General features: G+C 44.1%; 2 protein-coding genes across 2 annotated transcripts; one reads left to right on the forward strand and one right to left on the reverse strand.

Annotated features, from left to right (window-relative positions):
- The first annotated feature begins 208 nt into the window (after window positions 1–208).
- Window positions 209–949, forward strand: LOC147460450 (uncharacterized). The gene has a single exon (XM_086498581.1). The coding sequence runs from the start codon at window positions 209–211 to the stop codon at window positions 947–949; it is 741 nt and encodes a 246-aa protein (XP_086354707.1).
- LOC147460451 (uncharacterized) lies at window positions 883–1,559 on the reverse strand. The gene has a single exon (XM_086498591.1). It carries the CDS (start codon window positions 1,433–1,435, stop codon window positions 980–982), a length of 456 nt encoding a protein of 151 aa, XP_086354717.1. The 5' UTR covers window positions 1,436–1,559; the 3' UTR covers window positions 883–979.
- Between the last annotated feature and the right edge of the window lie 18,811 nt (window positions 1,560–20,370).

A 20,370-nucleotide genomic window follows, 5' to 3' on the forward strand; every position in this document is an offset into this window, starting at 1 on the left:
GAAAGTCGGTAAGACATTAAAAAACGAATCGCCATATGATCTGGGTGCCTCAGTCCAGCTTCGCCATCTACGCCCCTGCCATCTTTGATCTGTGCCTCAGCCCACCTTCCCCATCTTCGCCCATCTTTGATATTTTCTCCTCCATTTCTTTCCCCAAAAACCTACGCATGATTTCCCCCAAAAAAAAAAGTGAGTGGTCCCATTGAAAATGCAACCGCCACAGCAGAATCCATCAGGTCGTTTCAGACGGTTGAATGCTGAAAGCAAAATGACGTTTAACATGCTTTTCGGCGATGTATTGGTCCCCTCCAACCCCGCGATTTACAACCAAAAAATGCCGAATTTGACTTTGAAGAGCAAGGTTAACGTTCCGCCATTAAAAATCCGGGAATTTTCATTTCAAACCAACACTACAAGCTGGGATATGTGGACAGCGCTTCGCCTGCAGCAGAGAGAGAGAGAGAGAGAGAGAGAGAGAGAGAGAGAGGAGCATACCCAACTCCATCTAATAGTACTACAACTGCCCTCCACAGTTACGTCACAATGTTTAATATTAATAATCGGCAACATGGCATTCACTTTAATCTCGAATCAAGTCTTTTTAAGGGTTAGGATTACCTGCAAAATACCTCAGTTCCACAATCAATTCCTCACATTTCAGGATACTAAACGGGTAGTAAATCTGGCCAACAGTCTCCTTACACAAAAGGGAAGTGCATTGACAGACACAAATATGAAGAGGCAACGCCGTTTTAAAAGCACAAGTGCTACCACAAGTATCCTTCTACAACCAGGAACTGTCTTCTATTTCTTTCTGCTACAAGGCAGAGTAATATTTGCGCTCTTGAGAACACACAATTTGAGCTTTCAAAGAGATGCGACTCTTAGCAAAGCCCAGAACATGGCCTATAACATTGATTCAATTAAGGCATACAACCGAGCCAACTAAAGCTCCATCAAGCTCAAACAGAGAAAACATTCAAGCACCCCGACCAAAGAGCTCCGGGTTGAAGGAGCGGGAGAGGCCTCCCACACTCTTGAAGTGGATCTTGGGCTCAGCCGCGTCATCAACAGAAATCTCGTTGATGGGTACCCAGATCATCATGTCCCTGGCCTTGACACCAGATATCTTGGTCATCTTCTTGGGCTTCAAATAGCAGGAGATCGTCTCTGCGTAGCTGCAATGCCGGTCCGCCTTCTTGAAATGGTACTGCTGCTTCTTCGATATCATCCACACAAAACCTGTCTCCTCCACAAAACCACCCTCCTGAATGTCCTGCAAGGGGAGGAGGCCGCCAGGCAACCCAAATGATTCAAAGAGCTCCATTGATTTCAGCTTGCATTCTTCCCCAAAGTGGATGACAGCCTTCTCCCGCACTTCAGCAAAGGGTTTTGCGAGTTCCTTTTGCTTCACAACCTCGACTGTGGTGGCCATGTTTTGAGTGTGTGTATGTATGTGTTGAGTATGTTTTTGACTACCTAGCTAGGCTAAAAATTGGCAACCCAGAAGCTCGTTGAGAGCAATAACCCCAGATAGAGAAGGGCAAAACTTTGATGCGATTGTGGTAGTCACACATACTTTATATAGAGCTCTTCCTCTTTGGAACTCGAGTAAATGTGAGAGAGAGTAAAAGTGTGCGTGTGAGGTTACCAACCCAAAACCCCCCCCCCGCCCCAAAAAACATCTGCAAAGAATAGCCTCTCTTGCACGCGCAAATGTCTCTCTCTCTCTCTCTCTCTCGAATGCGGACACACCCACACATACGGCATTCATGATGGCCGCCCAGTGCCCACACCTCTCTCTCTCTCTCTCTCTCTCTCTCGGGTCTCTGTCTCTCTATACGATGCGTCTGCACCATTAATGAGCAGGTAGCGGCGTTGCGTTTTTTGCAACCACCTATTCCATCCTCGCCATTGAAGCAGCCCACCTTCCGTCGTTCACACGGCCAATCCACAGTTCAACAACTTCAACCTCGACTCGTTGTTGGTAACTAGTGGTGAATCTAAGGGGGATTCCGCACCGAAGGGGGGTAGAAGGTAAGACTTGATTGCGACGTGATTGCATCTCACGCACATGTGTAATGGAGGGGGGGGAAATCCAACTTAGTGGTGGGAGGAGGGGATAACTTGAAAACATTTTACCCCTCCTCGTGTGGAGTCCCTCTAGGATGAATTGCAAGCATCGACCAATAAGTTCGCCACACACCAATTAGGAAACATACTTTTTGCTTACACAATCACATGTAATCGTTGCCTACTCCCTTCATTGCAATCGTGGCATGTCGATCCATGATCGGAGGTCTTTGCAAGAGGGACACTTTTCCATGCCATCCATCCTCTCGTTTGACTAGTGCAAGTGGACACTCTGTTCCAGGGAAGATGATGGTTGTCCAACCATTATCGCATCACACATGGGCGATGGCAAAGTGTAACATGAACCTACGTTAACTGTCACCAAAGATCTTATTTCAAACACTAATGAGCAAAAATGATAACTTGGAATCTAGCTACTGTCCATGGAACTGTGTTGCCCTCTCCTCGACCCCCCTCTCTATGGCCTACTATTGAGCTAAGAACCTTGCTTTAATTCCTCCTCATGAGCTTCTTATTAAAGCATCCTCACCAAGGGTTGTTGTGTGGTGGCTCCCCTTAGCCTATAGCAAACACAATATCCAAGTTCTTCCTTCGTTGTCAAAGGATGGAACGCTTCTCCATGTTGTGAACGGGTGGTGTGTGCAAAGAGCTCAAGGTGGTTTGAAGCTTGGAACAACCATGGCTATACACAGTAGAGAGAGAGAGAGAGAGAGAGAGAGAGAGAGAGAGAGAGACTCACACTCAATAGACTATAGTGTACATGCAATATATTTACAGCATATGTTATAACTCATATACAAAAGGAAGGGTTTATGTACAAAAGGTCTCATAGCAGTATCATCCGGAAGCTCATATCTCCAGATGCCTTTTCAAATGGCTACACACATATATGTAATATGTGTCACATCAAAACTTGAACTAGGTGTTGAAGGAGTTCCCATGCCCACCTCTCAATCCTCCCCTTGGGCATGTAATACATACTGAAGACCCGATTATCCACACAGGATGATGAAAATACCTCCCCTTGAACTAGATAGAGTAGAAACGGATCTTCAAAGTACAACGAAAGAAACTTCCCCTTCGTCATCAACTTCTTCTTCTTCAATTATATGAGCTGCTCCTCTCACTGGCTTCTTGCCTTTGTTGTTAGTGTTGCCGGTGCTATCTTGAACTTTTGAATAGCACTTAGATGGAGGATGCCCCTTCTTTCCGCAAGTGCTACAAAAGTTATTGATATAGCAGTCCTTAGCTATATGACCCATTTTACCACACTCATAGCATTTTCGGATGTTGGAATATAATATAAAATCTATGGATGATTTGTCTTCTCTTGCTATAAAAGCCCCGCTTGTCGATGTAGGTGGATTTTTTGGCTTCCTTTCTTCTGCCTGAAGTGAGCTTACCACATCTTGAAGTGTTGCAGTTGGTTCCTTTTCTTCAAGAATAGTGACTATATGGTCATAGTTGGAAGGAAGTGCACTAAGGAGGACTACAACTTTGTCGTCTTCTTCTACTTCGCATTGGATGTAGGTCAATTGTGTAATCATGCTTTTATGCCTATTGAGACCAAACTGGCTATATCTTCCCCCTCGAGCATAGTGAATTTGTAAAGTTGCCTTTTCAAGCTAACTTTACTTCGTTTTGCTTTAGCTCCAAAATTCTCCTCTAGAACTCGCCAAGCCTCGTATGCATCTGTGCACTCATCTATAAAATGTACATAATTATCATGGAGTGCAGTAATTATGATGCCAAGTGCTTGTTCATCTTTTTCTTGATTGAGTGCAATAGAATCCCTGGTTTGTGTGCCTTCGTGATCACTGAGAGATGTTTTCACTATGGCCCATAATGTTTTCTTCATTAAGTATCCCCTTAGCTTAGTTTGCCAAGTATGGAAACCCTCCCATTAAATTTTATGATTCCTTTCTCTTCCATGGTGCAAGCGCTGTCGTGAAAGATGCTAGGGACTTGGTCTTACCGACAGAGAGACTCTCTCTATGATGGCAGTGTCTTGCCCAATTTTCAAAATAGTGCAGGTGCGAGCTTAATAATTTTGATTCGTGAAGTCACTCTTCATGAATAAGAATCATGAAGCACCTCTTCACATGAAACTAGTGCCCTTATGTGGCTTTGGCGTATTTACCTTGAGACTTCGAAGCGTTTGAAAAAACACTTTAGAACTTGCCTTTGCTTCTAGAGAGCACCTGTCTTGCTTGGTGTGAAGGAAGTGAATAAGGACGTCTGTCTTGATAAAACTTGAAGAAGTAATGTTGTCTCACTGGTATGAGCCCAAAGCCTTTTTTTTTAAAAAAAGTCGCCTGATTTGGACATCGATAAGAATGGTTGTGTATGTGGATATCGGATCTCGATCCAATGATGTCTTTTGATGTGTGAAGCACCACTGTTGAGCTTGCTACTAATGTCGAGCTTTGTGAACGGTCGAGAAATTGAAGAGTTGGGGGTGTTGAAGGATCGGGGAAGGCTTGTCAAGGCTCAGCAATGGGAACAAGGGCTAACACACACAAAGTGTGTAAGCCACTTTTTTTAAAAAAATCGATTTTACTACACTTTGCTTGTCTGACGAGCATAGACTTGGCGAGTACTTGCAAAGAGTTGCTAGTTTGACGAGCCAGAGCAAAGATGAGGGTGTGTGTGTGATCGTTCTTGTGATCCTACTCGCAGCGCCCTCATTCACCCAACGATGCCCCTGTCTCACGGCCTCATTGCCCAGTTCCTCCTTCAGATTGCCCTGCTCTGCTCCATGCTGTGTGTGTGCTCCCCCGCCTTTGAATGGCGCTCCTTCAGTGCTGCCCAGAAAGCTTCCATTTCGTAGCGCTGCAACTCGCTTTGTTCCAGGCCTACAAGCTTGTTCTTGTGCTGCCAAAACACACTCAATATCAAGTGTCTTGCTCGATTTTTGCAGTTCTTGACCAGCTTGATTTGGCTCTCGATTTGCAGAGCTCTCCTTACAAGCCTTTGCTTAGCACTGAATCAATTCCATCTACAGCATCTTGAATGCTCCTCCCTTACTCAGTCAACAGAGTTGCTTGGCCAACACACACCTTGCCTTGCTAATTTACTTTGCAACCTCCTTAGTCCTCGGTTCTTTCCTGCATTCGTGAGATCTACTAAATGCTTCAATTTTCTATTTGATCTTGCTTGACGAGCTGCTCGATTTCTCCTGTAGCTTCAAACTCAAAAGCTTCAAAGGTTCAAGGAGGGATACACACGCGGGATGGAAGCGGAAAGCGAGAAGCCGACCGCGCTCTGATACCAGTTGTTGTGAATGGGTGTGTGCAAAGAGCTCAAGGTGGTTTGAAGCTTGGAACAACCATGGCTATACACGGTAGAGAGAGAGAGAGAGAGAGAGAGAGAGAGAGAGAGAGAGAGACTCACACTCAATAGACTATAGTGTACATGCAATATATTTACAGCATATGTTATAACTCATAGACAAAAGGAAGGGTTTATGTACAAAAGGTCTCATAGCCAGTATCCAGCAGCTCATATCTTCAGATGCCTTTTCAAATGGCTACACATATAAATGTAATATGTGTCACATCAAAACTTGAACTAGGTGTTGAAGGAGTTCCCATGCCCACCTTTCACTCCACAACATCCAATTGGTCCAAGAATAAATGACATAAATTGACACTCATAAATCAAAACCAAAAATAGGCTTGTTAGCAAGAATTGCCATCAACCCTGGACGTGTTCTCGTTGTACTTGATATTATAACAAGGCATGTAGGTCCGCCAATTCGATCGCCCAAGATCCTTCCCAGCTTATCAAAAATGGCTCCTATGCTATAGGAGACATTATGGGAAGAGTTATGGTACTTAGGCTAAACTAAATGGCCTTATTAATGGACTAAAACCTCTTGTTGTAGGTATCACAAAACTATCGAAATTGTTCCCCACCTTTTTTTTGGCTTTCTCAACCAATGCTAAAATGCAGACTTACCTACAGGTTGTATTCAAAGAATTACAAAGAGGTTGTCTTCGTCTCCATTTGTATTTGCATGCACCTTAGATAGCGTTTTAAGATGCTGCAAAAATTTGCTTTAGAAGCTAAAGGGTTTGGCAAGATTCAGCCTGTGGTAGAACTTAAAGCCAATCAACTTTTGGAGCAGGTAGTATTTTCCAAAATGCGGGTGTTGCTGCTTTAGGACGGCTAATACCATATCACTGATGAGCTTGAGGGTGTGAATGGGCTTTTGATTAAAGTCAAGGGCTCAAAGTGGACAATTTTAAAAGGCAATGTGAAAATTAAGAAAAAAACATTTTTTTGTAATGAGGTGATAGCGCAGAACGATAGCGCGAAGAAGAAACTTGCACACATCGGGTTGTAGAGGCAGAATCAAGAGCACTTGTTGTGTCAAAAGTCTGCTCTCAAGTCATGGTGAATCGTTTGACGCTCGCTTTGCATGATTCTACGTAGGTCAAGTTTTCGCCTTCTCTTCTTCACAAACAGTCATTCCCACACGGCTTTCACAGCTATGGCAGCTTGGCGCGACAAGCTCTGATACCAGTTGTAGGAAGCGAGGCTAGTGAGGGTGAATGTGAGGAGCCATAGCTAGAGAAGATGCAACGTACAGAGATGTGTGTGTGTGTGTGTGTGTGTGTGTGTGTGTGTGTGTGTGTGTGTGAGAGAGAGAGAGAGAGAGAGAGACGAGCTCAACACCACCCAAGAAAAACAACGCTATGTCTATATTAATTCAAAATCTACATATATATCGAGTTTAACTTTGCCATGCAAACTTGACCTAGAAGTGAACTTGTTTGCATTCCCACAAACTTGGGCTTGAAAACCTAACAAGGTAGTGCCACCATTTTGTGGCCAAAATTCTTTACCACCTCATCGGGTTTGATCATTACGAGTGCGGTTGTTTCAAGCACTTTGAGTTCATATCTCATGTTCTCCTTGTGTGAGCATTTTGGCATGTCCTCAATCCATTTCTTTAGCTCATCTCTGGCATTGTGTGTTTTGTTTCCTCTTCAAAGTCGTGCAGATCTCTCCTAGATGATGTGCTTGGGATGTCCACAAAGGGTAGATATGTACTCTCAAACTCTATCATCTATTTTTTGTGTGTAGTAGGTACAATTGTTACCATATACATGTGGTAGTGATGTGTGTGAACACACAAGGACCGCCGGGGCATTTTTTCCCTCTTTAGGAGGTTTTTCCCCCGTGCATTGTATATACGCCCATCACTCTAGGGCTATCTATCTTTCCATTGCACACTAAGTAACACACTCTCTATTGTGTGCCTTGAGCTTCCTTCGTCTTCTTCAAGCTGTGTGTGTTTCTCTACAACCCTAATTCCAACAATTGGTATCAGAGCAGGTCACGTCCTCCCGGGCTTAGTCGCCAGCTGCTCCAACACATGCATGCTCACTTTCTCCGATTTCAGTGAGCTTTGGCGAGCATGCGCAGATCGACAAAAATTTTGGGAGAGCTGGAGTAGCTCGGTTTGCTCAGAATTTTGATTTGGGCTCATTTCGGCCTCCGTTTTCACTACAGGCAGTACTACACAGGCTATTTCGTCATTTTGTGCAGAATTTCTGTCACTGCCGTTTTCTGCATAACAGGTGCCTTATAGTCTTCTACGGTTTGTGCTATATATCACAGGTTATTCCCGCTCCATTTCTCCTATTTTCGGGCAGTTTTCACATCAGGTGCAGCATTTACCATGGCTGACAACAACAACACAGATGTGTTCAAGATGTTTGCTGCTGAGGACAGGTTGGATGGGGACAACTACCCTATCTGGGCTTATATGATGCAACATGTTCTTGTGTCAAAGGGTGTCTGGAACATTGTGCAGGGCATTGATGTACATCCTGGTTCTGAGGATGTAGGCGATGTTGAGGATGTTGCAGGTCTTGCTGCAAGGATTGCAGCTGTTAGAGTTGTTTTGCCTACGGCAGAACAAGCTCGTTGGGATATTAAGGATGCGCAGGCTCATGCATTGATTGCGTTGTCTGTGAAGCGCACCATTGTTCCTCACATCCGTTCAGCAAAATCTGCAAAACAGGCTTGGGATATTCTAACAGGTCTTTATGCAAGCCGCAATGAGGCTAAAATTTCTTTGCTGCGTAAAGAGCTGGAGTCGAAGATTATGCATGAGGAAGATGATATGGACACTTTCCTTGCTAGTGTCAAGGATATCAATGAGCAACTTATTTTTGTAGGTGAAGTCATTTCAGACAGTTCCCTTGTGCAGACTGTTCTTGATGCCTTACCAGATTCCTACCAGACTTTTGCTAGTACTTGGAGACTTATGACCCAAGGAAATCCAGAAGTTGTCAAGTTTGATGCATTATGCACATTGCTGTTGCAAGAGTCACTTTCCAGAAAAAAACAGGACTAGATAGCGTGCAGTTGAACTGGCTTTCATTGCTTCTCAAAGAAAGGGTGGTAACAGTAATGCAGCCACTTCTTATGGTTCTACTGCGAGTGGCAAAAATTATGTTCCTAATGCTTCTGCTGGCAGCAATTCGTTTGGAAATTCTGGTGATAAGGGAAAAAAGAAGATGCGTTGCCATTATTGTAAAGTCAATGATCACTTGATCAAGTCGTGTCCTAAGTTGAAGGCCAAAGAGGCTAAGAAGAAAGAGGGTGGTTCCACTGCAAATACTGGTTCCACTACAAATGCAGCCATTGTTGAGTCTTCTGTGAAAGGAGACTGTGTTGCTGATGTTGATGCAGAATGGGCTTTTAGCGTAGAGTGCACTTACAATCCTGCTGTCCATGATGCATGCTTGTCAGTTGTTGCTGCAGATTTACATGTGTGGTATTTCGACAGTGGTTCTACAAAGCACATTACCTCACATCATGAATCATTTACCTCTCTCGAGTCTGTCCCTCATGGGAATTCAGTCACTTGTGCCAACAACGCCTCTTATCCAGTTCAGGGAGTTGGAAAGATTGTGCTTATTGATGCTAATGGCAGTTCTTTCACACTTGTTGATGCACTTTATGTACCTGGGATCAAGAAGAATCTCTTGTCTGTATCCGCACTTGCTAGACTTGGACTTGTAGTCAATGTTAACCCTCACGGCACACGGACACCCTATGATCTATAAACGTTGTATTATTTAGAGTCAGGCACCGGGCTTGTCGGACCAATAGGGAAAGGTAGAGTGATCGCCGATGAGAGGCGCACTTTAACTTGGACATTCAAGGGATTAGTTGGTTAAGCATGGGCGCCCAAGTGTGAATGGGGTGAGCTCCTATAAAAGCCAACTAAACCTAATTTTTACTCATTCTCTCATTTGTGCAATTGAAGAGTGCTCTTGCTCCATCTCCATCTTCTTCTCTTCACCTCCTCGTGTGTGTGTGTGTGTGTGTGAGAGAGAGAGAGAGAGAGGGAGAGTGTGTGTGCGATCGAGCATTACGAAGGCACGACGGCGGCGAGGCGGTTGAGCGCGACACGACTGCAGCTTCTTCTTCATCGCGGTGAGGAATCCACCACGAAGGCGAGCGTAGAGCGGTGAGTGACACACCCTTTGTTCTCTTGAGCTTGCTAGTTTAGGCTTGTTGTGTGCTTGGAGCCGTTTGTGGCTCGCACACGGTGTATTGGCAAGTCCCTTGCTTCGACAGTGCGGCAAGGAGCGCACATTTTTGGCGCCGCTGCCGAGGATATGCCCTACACTAAGCTCGGTTAGCACTTTACGCTTCCTTGTGGTGCAATTTCTATCATAGGAAAGGCAGGGAAGGAGTGTGTGGAGATTTCTGTTTTTTGCGTTTTCTGCATTTGCTGTCAAGTTTCAATTTCTGCTATTGTCTGCGTTTTTTCAATTTCCGTAATTTCTGCATTTTCAAGTTCGGCGTTTTCAATTTCTGCATTTTCTGCAATTTCTGCGTTTTTTCTGCAATTTCTGCAATTTCTGCAATTTTGTGCAATTTCTGCATTTCTGCGTTTTTCAATTTTCTGCATATCTGCGTTTTTTCAATTTCTGCATATCTGCGTTTTCTGCATTTTTTGCATATCTGCGTTTTCAATTTCTGTATTTTCTGCAGCCAAAAAAAAAAAGAAAAGTTTTTTATTTTTTCTCCAAAAAATAAATAAATAAATAAATTCGGAAATCAAAAACGCGAGCGAGCGAGCGGGCGGCTAAATTTTTTGAAAATAAAAAACGTGACTCTTAAAACGGACGGGTTGGTTTGTATAAAAGATAGATCGGGATCGGGATCATTTTCCCAAGCCCAAGCCCAAGCCCAAGCCCAAGCCTCAGTCTTATGACATATACTAGACTCACTCTTATATATATACCCTACTCCCTCAAGAGAGAATGAGAGTATGTGGGACAAGTCCTCCACTCTCCTCCTTTCTCGTCCCACTTGCACCCTTAGACTTTCTAGTTTGGGCTTAGTTCCCTACTGAAAATTGACAGTTTTAGGGATTCCGAGGGCATAGAGTGACCAAACGGAGGGCTGTAAAGCACGTCACGACCCTCTGACCGATACGCTCGTTTCGAGCTATCACACGGCCCATTCCACGACACGGTCTAAAAAATCTAGCAAAAAAACAAACAAAAAACACGCTAAAAACTAGTCACAAGGCCTCCTAGAGCAGCTTTTTGACACCTTAGGGTATCAAAAGCACATGCACTTACGCTCTGGGCAGGTGCTAGAACACGAGCATATTGAGGGTGCCTCTGTTCATACGGACACCCATTACCCATCCACGATAAGCTCTAGACCCTCAGCGGGGACACAAGGTAGCACCACCCAAGACCCTAAAATAGCCGCTAGTGATTCCTCCTCCGACTCAGAAATCATGGAAGCATACCCTAACCAAAACACTGAGAGAGAAGACCATGCACCTCCCGAAGCTCCACAGCCTAGTACTAGTATGTTTAGCCGTTTCATGGAAACATTAGGTAGAGCTACTCGCTCGGAACCTGATGCAAATGAAGCACACGAAGGGGGTGGGGAAGTGGACTCTCCTTTCACATCGCACGTGGACCCCACACCCCCAAAGAGTGTCCATGTGGATATCCTGCCAACTTCTTACCAAGAAGGCCCTGTTGAGCTGCCTCCTTCAGAAGTTCCCTCTAGAGTACCGTTGGTGACAAGTAAAACCACGGGGAGCAACATTGCTTCTACCTCACAAGAAACCATTAACACGTTGACTCTAGAAGGATTGTTCATTAATGATCATTGGACATACGACCTCCACACTGAGGTGTTGACGGATCTACACTCTGGCCACGCCTACCATGTAGGATGGATAGAGATTGTACAATCCACCTCTAGTGCCACGAGCATCGAAGATCAACGGAAAATGATCTGTAATGTTATCCATGGCATTATTCAATCAGAAAGGCAAAACCGAGGGGTAAATATACTCTCAACTGGCCCCATGAGATTTCTGGATACGAGCAAGGCTCAACAGCCTACTCTATCACAAATGGAGACTCCTCTAATGAGCCCCATGGACCCATCTTACGTCATTTCACCTGGGGTCTCTATGCAATCTGAGCCTCCGAGCGAAAACTTTAGCTTCCCTAACTTGGCTCAACCCTCTATTAAGGAAAACCCAGTGCTCACTCCAGGGATAAGCCTGACAGAGAATGTACCGATGACATCTACGGTTAGCGCAGTGCCACTACCTAGTGTCGTAGTACCTAATATGGGGCCTCGACCATATGTGCCTCTAGCCCCTTATGCACACATGGCCCCCACACCTCCAATAGTACCACTTGCTTATGCTCCTCGAGTGCCGCTCCCTAGCTCTTATCCGAGTGGACCTATGCCCGGTTATGTTCCATATCGTGCATCATCCACACATATGCCAAGACCGGTACCCGTTCCTCTCCCACATATGATTCCAAGAGTACCTCCACCGGCCCTACCTCCTCACATAGGTGACTTGGCAGCGTTTGCTCAAACCATAGGTCGATATATCGCGGAAAATATGCGTCATGCATCTGATAGAGAGCCTAGAAGTAAGGCAGTACAAATTGCCAAACTCACACAAAAATTCAATGGGGACGAAGATGCTAGAAAACACATTGAAGTGTTTGAACAAGTATGTGATTCCTTAGGGGAATGCAACGAACTACATATGTGCAATGCCTTAAGCTTGACATTAAGTGGGAAGGCTGGAGATTGGTATAGGACCCTAAGGGTGGACGAGAAAACAATCTACCCTACCCTTCGAAGGTTGTTTCTAAAGGAGTACATACGAGAAGGTGTGCTTTGGGGTGTAGCATCTCAGCTACAGAAGGCCGAACGTAAGGAAGGAGAGTCAGTAAGGGACTTCATTAGTCGTCTAAAGCACTTAAACTCTCGTTGCCCTGTAAATGAGCGCTTCAACAATAACCAACTGCTTGATCGATTCATTCGAGGGTTGAGGAATGAAGGAATCTATAATGGACTAGTGATTAGAGGTATCACAACCTGGGAAGATGTCACTGCCAATGCAATCCAATTAGAGGACAACTTGATGATAGCAGGCATGAGGGTGTCTACCGACACGAGATCCACTAGCTCACAAGCCATTGAGTATGAACCCATGACTGCAAAGCCCATTGCCAATGAGCCAAAGGTATTTGAGACATTCTTGACAGACCTCACCAAGGCAATCCAAGAGTCTCTTAAGGATAATCGACCCCCTCAAAATAGTCACATGTATCTAAGAAGGGAGCAACACTGGTGTTCCATTTGCTTAGGTCCACATAGCACTAGTGAGTGCCCTACGTTTAGAGAAAATTTAATGGAACTTGCAACGCATGTGGTAGGTATGGTCACCAAGCTAAGGATTGTTTAATGATCAAACGTATGATGGCAAATAGACCACCTGTAGCCTGGACGGATGCGCCTCGACCTCCTGTATTGATGCCTACTCCACCTGTTGAGCAACTACCGCAACACATGGTCCCTAGATCTCAAAATGTTGTACAAGCTACACCGCTACCACCTCCTGTGCTAGGACCGCAGCCCCCGCATCCAAGAGTCGCCCCTATGAACCAAGTGGGTTGCGAGCCATCTAATGCTTATGCAGATGGCTGTGAGGAGGAAATAGACACTAGTATTGCCTACGGACTTGATACATTAGAAGAGTGTCCTATATACTACATGGAAGATTGTTGGGGGCAAGTCAAGCCGGTTTATCAAGCTGCTACTCTCGCATCCAGAGGTCAAAATATCAACACCCAGGCTAGGAGGCCACCTCTTCAATGCTACGAGTGTGGTGGACCACATCGAGTAGCGGAGTGCCCTATTAGGCTGCAAAAGAATGCTGCACAGATGCAAATGAATCAAGGGAGCACGTCTGCAATGCCAATACTCACATGTAATCGTTGTGGCATAGATCACTTGATTGCCCAATGCCCCTATAACCCAAATGCGCCTAAAATCACACCCCTAAATTTGGTCGAAATTGCTAGTGTGACATCGCCAATACCACCCGTCGCACCTGCTTATGCGATTACACGGTCCATGCTTCAAGGGCCAGGCCATATCCTCGAAGAGAGAGATACCATTTCAGTTATCCAAGCAAAGAAAAAGAAGACACGAAGGAAGAAGTCGCAGAATACGGAAAATTCAAAGCCAAGTTCCAAAACAAACATAGGAACAGGAGATGACCCCGTGTATATGAATGACCTCGAGGATGATTCAGATTCAGTCGAGACAATGGAGACTAGAACCAATACCACAAAGGGAAAGACCGACAAAGAAAACCGTAACATGGAACCAAATGAAAACCGAATAAGAGAAAATCATAAAGAGCCTCTGAAAACACCACAAGTGTTTCCAAATCCAATCCAAGACCCCCAAGATAAACCGCAGGGGCAAAAAGGGAAGAATCGTAAAAAGAAGATTGGGACGTACCCAAACCCTGTAGACGAGATTAAGCAGGTGAAACATCTAAGAGGTTTAGTGGAGGAGACTCAAAGGAAACTAGAACCAGAACCCATGCATATCAAAATTCATGACACAGTGTTTCCCACGCAAGTTCATCCACCCCACATGAACCATAGACCGTTAGCCATATCTAGTATCATCCAAGAAGGGAGTGAGGACGGGACATCAGAAAGTGAGCATACAGCCTTCTTGTTGGGAAGGATGTTTAACGAAGGAATACCTGATCCCATTGAGGAATATGAGATTCCATCCTCACCAGTTCCTAGTCAAGGACCTACACCCTGCAAAACGCCAATGAATGTTGCCAAACTAGTGGACTTCATGTCTTCTGAGGTCCGAACCACGATCATAGCAAAGCTGTATGGAGATCCTGAGTTATTCCTTGCACTTCGAGCATTCCTTAACGGAGAGCTACGAACGGGATTACCGCAGTTTGCGCAACCAAATAGGCCTGACTCGATTATGATTGATGAGGAAAATCATGTGCAATCGCTTGACTTAGATGGACACGAGTCTGTGATCGAGGTACCCATTAACGAATTAGGGCAGTATTTTGAAGGCGACGAGTCTAATGCGACCCTACCCATCACTACCAAGGGATTAACTATAAAGGGAATTCTTGATGGTGGTGCGGGAGTTAGCATCGTTACAAAAGATTGTTGGGAATCCATGGGAAAACCCCGCCTCAGTGTTACTAACATTGTGGTAAAGATGGCAAATGGTACCATAGCCAAACCTATGGGGATGCTCAAGGATCTTAAGATCAAAGTTCTAGGACACAAGGTACGACATACGTTCATTGTAATGGATTTCTCTAAACACCTTATGTCATATGAAATGATTTTAGGACGACCATTCATGAGGGAAGCACAAATGGTTCACGATTGGTCTAAAAATCATGTCTATTTGCAATTCCAAGACTCTGTCCTTAGAGTGGATTTGGTGACTGGTAAGGTACACCCCTTAGGGAGTAAAACCATTATTGATCATTGCTCTGACACCACAGTTCACTCGGCCCCACTACAATATTGTTACACTTGTAAGAAGGATACAGACATTGGCCAAGATTCTCCTTATATGGATATCCTACCTGGGATGACTGAGTCGGACAATGTGGATTGGGTCCACCTAGCATCAACCATAGACACTTGGGGAAATAGGGGGACGACCTGGGTAACACCTGAGGGGGATGAAATGCCTATACCCTTAAATATGCTACAAGCAATGCATATCGCTTCCGACAAGACTCATCCTAAGGTAACAAAGAAAACATACAAGTGGGTCCCTAAAGCTTCTTTAGTGACCATAGCTAGTGCTAAAAAACAGAAGCCTTGTAAGAAACGTATCACTCGCTCCAAGAAATGTAAAGAAACGTTGCGTTGGATTCCTAAACGACTATTGGAAGCCCAAGGATACTAAGAAGGAAATGATTAAATCTGGGTGCCCAAACGTAAAGTGTGCTCTTACCTATCACCTGACCCAAGTGAGCCCAATCCCGTAGTTCCAAAACGAATCAATGATCGTGGAAAGAAAAAAATCACAGAATGCTACACACCCGCTCCCGAGCTAGTTTGGGTACCAAAGAAAGAACGATTTGTTCCACCTAGCTCAGGAAGGGGGGAGTCCCATGAAGATTCTAGCTCCTCCTGTAATACATCCATAGAGGTAAAAGCTTCTACACAGCCTCCATCTATAGTAGTGGACCTCCATGAAGCTACAAAAGAATCCACACCTCCGAGTGTTCAAGAATCACCTAATGAACCACTTCAAGTTCGATCCTGGGAGAGTACCTTACCACCCTTGCAGCTTGACAAGGCACCTAGGGTAATAGAAAACTACTGGCAAAAATCCTCACCTATTACCAACTGGAACAATTGGTTTCAAAGGGTGGCAAGCTAATTTCAAACGGTATGATCTACCCAAGGAAGGGGGGAGTGTTTGCTGACAGTCATCATTCATTTGTTTCCCTCTCAACCTTTTTCCCTGACCTCTCAATCACCAATCTTAGGGAATGTACATATAAAGCTTTATACTCACAAAAAAAAACAAAAAAAAAAGAGCAAGAGCAATTAGCAAACGAGTATGCACATTAAAGTCAAAACATTCACTCAGACCTACACATGTCACATCTGGTACAGTGAAACAGAAACCTATGCCATAAAACACCTTTGATCCTCATCACTTGAATGATGGAGGGTAGGTAAGATTAGTACGATAGGAGTGTTTCTGTTTTAGAGTTGAGTGATTAGCAAAGATCTCTTTTCCCACTGATGTGCCTCCTAGAGGTATTGTTTGTATTTCATAGTGTGTACAGGAGCGTGTTGCTGTGGTTAGGATTTGGACCTTCATGGAACCTTTCTCTCGTTCACACTTCAAATCAAGCGCGACCATCAACACAAACAGGTGTTTCTTGTCCATTAGCATTGCCCTTATCTTTTTTGCATCTATGTTTGTCTGCCTTGATTGTGATTGGTAGCATAATATTCAGCGCATTGGCTTAGTATCAAACATTTAATTCAATGCAATCTTTTGTCATAATCACTTGTTTAGGTGTAAAAATCAAGCAGTCCGACTAAGCTAGTTTGACCAAGCTAGGTATTAGAAATCTTCTCTTAATACCATGGGGAATGCCTTCCTAATAAACAATGGTTACTTAGGTTCTTAATCCGATTTAGGCAGCATTGTATGAAATGTACTAGGGCTTTCTAGTGGGCTTAACCCTATTGACCTTTAGCTTAAGTATTATAAAGGGAGTTTACTAATGTGATGAGCCTGGGGAGGGTAACAGTGTTATATGGCCCCCCAAAGTTACAAAATTAAAATGCTGAAAATGAACAAACAAAAAATCAAAGTGCCACAATGTAAAATTTTAAGCTGGAAGAGAAATCTCAGCTTGATTTGGTACTTCACTCACATGTATCGCCTATGGTACTAGAGCCCTAGAGGTTCCCAGCGTGGGCGCTTTTCCTTGAAAAGCAAAAAACCCAAGGCATACAAAATAAGCACACACATCATAATTGAATCAATGTGAAAAGACCTTGGGGGGTCAAAGAAAAAGTAATCAGTCAGGCGATGATTTCATGAGAAATTCCTTTTATGGTAGCTTAACTACAAGGTTTTCTAGATATAGCCTCTAGTCAGCCCTCGAACATGAATACTTGGCTCTCGCGATTAAACAACTTAATTGACCACAGAAAATTAAGAAGCTTACCCATGGTATTAATATTCGATCTCTAGTGCTTTTCGACCGTCAAATTAGCGACCCCAGACTTGTTTAATTTTTTACCTTTACATCTGTTTATGCATTTGATTACATTGCAATTTAATGTTCATTGCTAACAAATTGTTTGAAATTCTTTGACCAATCAATTTGTCTACCTAAAACTGCATATGCTTTTTAAGAGAATGCCATTACTGTGCCAATGTTGTTTGATTTTGCAGTGACTGAAGAAGGCTAAGGACATTCATCTCAAATGCTCTTCCACCTCGACGAACCAACTTCAACTCAATAGCTTCCGAGGACGGAATCTACATCAGGAAGGGGGCATGTTAACCCTCACGGCACACGGACACCCTATGATCTATAAACGTTGTATTATTTAGAGTCAGCAGGCACCGGGCTTGTCGGACCAATAGGGAAAGGTAGAGTGATCGCCGATGAGAGGCGCACTTTAACTTGGACATTCAAGGGATTAGTTGGTTAAGCATGGGCGCCCAAGTGTGAATGGGGTGAGCTCCTATAAAAGCCAACTAAACCTAATTTTTACTCATTCTCTCATTTGTGCAATTGAAGAGTGCTCTTGCTCCATCTCCATCTTCTTCTTCTTCACCTCCTCGTGTGTGTGTGTGTGAGAGAGAGAGAGAGAGGGAGAGTGTGTGTGCGATCGAGCATTACGAAGGCACGACGGCGGCGAGGCGGTTGAGCGCGGCATGACTGCAGCTTCTTCTTCATCGCGGCAAGGAATCCACCACGAAGGCGAGCGTAGAGCGGTGAGTGACACACCCTTTGTTCTCTTGAGCTTGCTAGTTTAGGCTTGTTGTGTGCTTGGAGCCGTTTGTGGCTCGCACACGGTGTATTGGCAAGTCCCTTGCTTCGACAGTGCGGCAAGGAGCGCACATTCAATTTTGTGGATGACAGATGTACAATTCATGATCTCAGTTTTGGTGATGAAATTGTTGCATCTGGCCTTTTGTGCCGTGGGCTGTATAAGCTCACTTTGTATGACAAGTGTGGACAAAATTTTGCAAATGCTGTTGCAGATTCAAGGGCTATTTCAGATGCAAAACTTTGGCATGCACGTTTTGGTCATCTGAATTTTGCAAGTTTGCTGCGTTTGCAGAAATCTGATATGGTTGCTTCTTTGCTGCCTCTTGAAGCACCTATCAAACATGTTTGTGAAGGCTGTATTTTGGGTAAGATGCAGCGTTCTAAGTTTCCAAAGCATGGTTCAGGTCGGGCCACATGCAGGTTGCAGCTTGTGCATAGTGATGTTTGTGGGCCCATGCAAACTCCGTCCTTGGGCAATTACCTGTATTTCGTGACTTTCATTGATGACTACTCCAGGCATGCATGGGTATTTCCGCTTAAAGCGAAGTCCGAAGTCTTTATCTGCTTCAAACAATTTCTGGCTATGGCTAAAAATGTCTCGAAATGTACTATGGGCACCCTCCGTTCCGATCGAGGGGGGGAGTACATGTCTCATGAATTTAATGCACTTCTAGCTAGTCATGGGATAAAACACCAATGTACAGTGCCTTATACACCTCAGCAAAATGGTGTTGCTGAGAGGAAAAATAGGTCACTAACGGAAATGGCACAATGTGTGGTCAAAAGTCAAGCTTTGTCGCATTCTTTTTGGCTTGTGGCCATTATGTGTGCCACTTATGTACTTAACAGGTGTCCTACGAAAGCTTTGCAGTCTATTACTCCATATGAAGCATGGCATGATAGAAAACCTTCTATTGAGCACATGCGTGTTTTTGGTTGTTTGGCATATGCTTTGGTGCCACAAGTGCAGCGCAGAAAATTGGATGATAAGGCTATCAAATGTATTTTTGTTGGTTATAGTGCTGAAAGCAAAGGTTACAGGTTGTATCATCCGCAAACAAAACGTATTCTGGTTTCTCGGAATGTAGTGTTTGTGGAAGACTCTGTTCAGCCCTTGCTGTCATGTACTAGAGACAATAATGTAAGCTCACAGGACATTTATGACACTTTGTTGCCTCTTTTCAGTGGTGGAAATACGAATGTAAGTTCCAATGAGGCAAATGTACAGCCTATGGGGGTTTCTGAAAATGTTTTAGATCAGCCTATTACTGATGCAGATGTACATGATGTACTTGATGAGGAAAGGGCTAAAAATGAGCAGGCTAGAGGTATGCCAAAATGGCTGGTGCGCACTTTACGTGACAGTAAATTGGATGCACCTTTGTCTAGTCGTACTCGTTCACGCTCTCGCCATGCATCTTATGCATCATATTGTTATGCTTTGGCTGTGTCTAGCTTACATGATGTTGAGGAGCCTCTGTCTTTTGATGAAGCACAGAATTCAGAAAATTGGATGGCTGCCATGCAATCAGAATATGATGCACTTATAGAGAATGACACATGGACCTTATGTGATTTGCCTCCTGGCAAAAAGGCCATTGGTACGAAGTGGGTTTACAAGTTGAAACGCAAACCGGATGGTGAGATCGATCGCCATAAGGCTCCACTTGTTGCAAAGGGTTATGCACAGCAAAAAGGCATAGATTATGAAGAGACTTTTGATCCCACTTGTCGTATGACTACTGTGCGTTTTCTATGTGCATTGGCAGCTCATTTTGGTTGGGATGTACATCAATCAGACATTGTTACTGCTTTCTTGAATGGTGACATATTTGAGGAAGTTTATGTAATGCAGCCTCGCGGTTTTGACATAAAAGGACAAGAGGACAAAGTGTGCAAATGTAACAAGGCTTTGTATGGGTTGAAGAAATCTCCTCGTGCTTGGTATGAGAAAGCTGACACTCATTTGGTCAAACTAGGCTTTCGTAACAATCCAACAGAAAGCACATTGTATGTAAAGCGTGAGGGTGATGTATTTCTCATTGTGGTTCTTTATGTTGATGATTTGATGATCATTGGACCAAATGAGAGACATATTGCTGAATTTAAGGCTGATTTGAATGCTACTTTCAAAATGAAAGATTTGGGGCTGTTGCATCATTATTTGGGTATACAGTTTAAGCAGTGTGATGGTGGTATTGCCTTGTGTCAGAAAAGTTACCTAGAGACATTGCTATGTAAGTTTGGACTTGAGGATTGCAAACCTATTGCCACTCCCATGGAAACAGGTTTGAAGTTAAGTCTACATGATGCTGGCGATCCTGCTGATGTCACTCTTTACCAAACTGCTGTTG

Source organism: Adiantum capillus-veneris, chromosome 3, assembly GCF_014529385.1.
Source record: "Adiantum capillus-veneris isolate H3 chromosome 3, ASM1452938v2, whole genome shotgun sequence".
NCBI classification, from domain to species: domain Eukaryota; kingdom Viridiplantae; phylum Streptophyta; class Polypodiopsida; order Polypodiales; family Pteridaceae; genus Adiantum; species Adiantum capillus-veneris.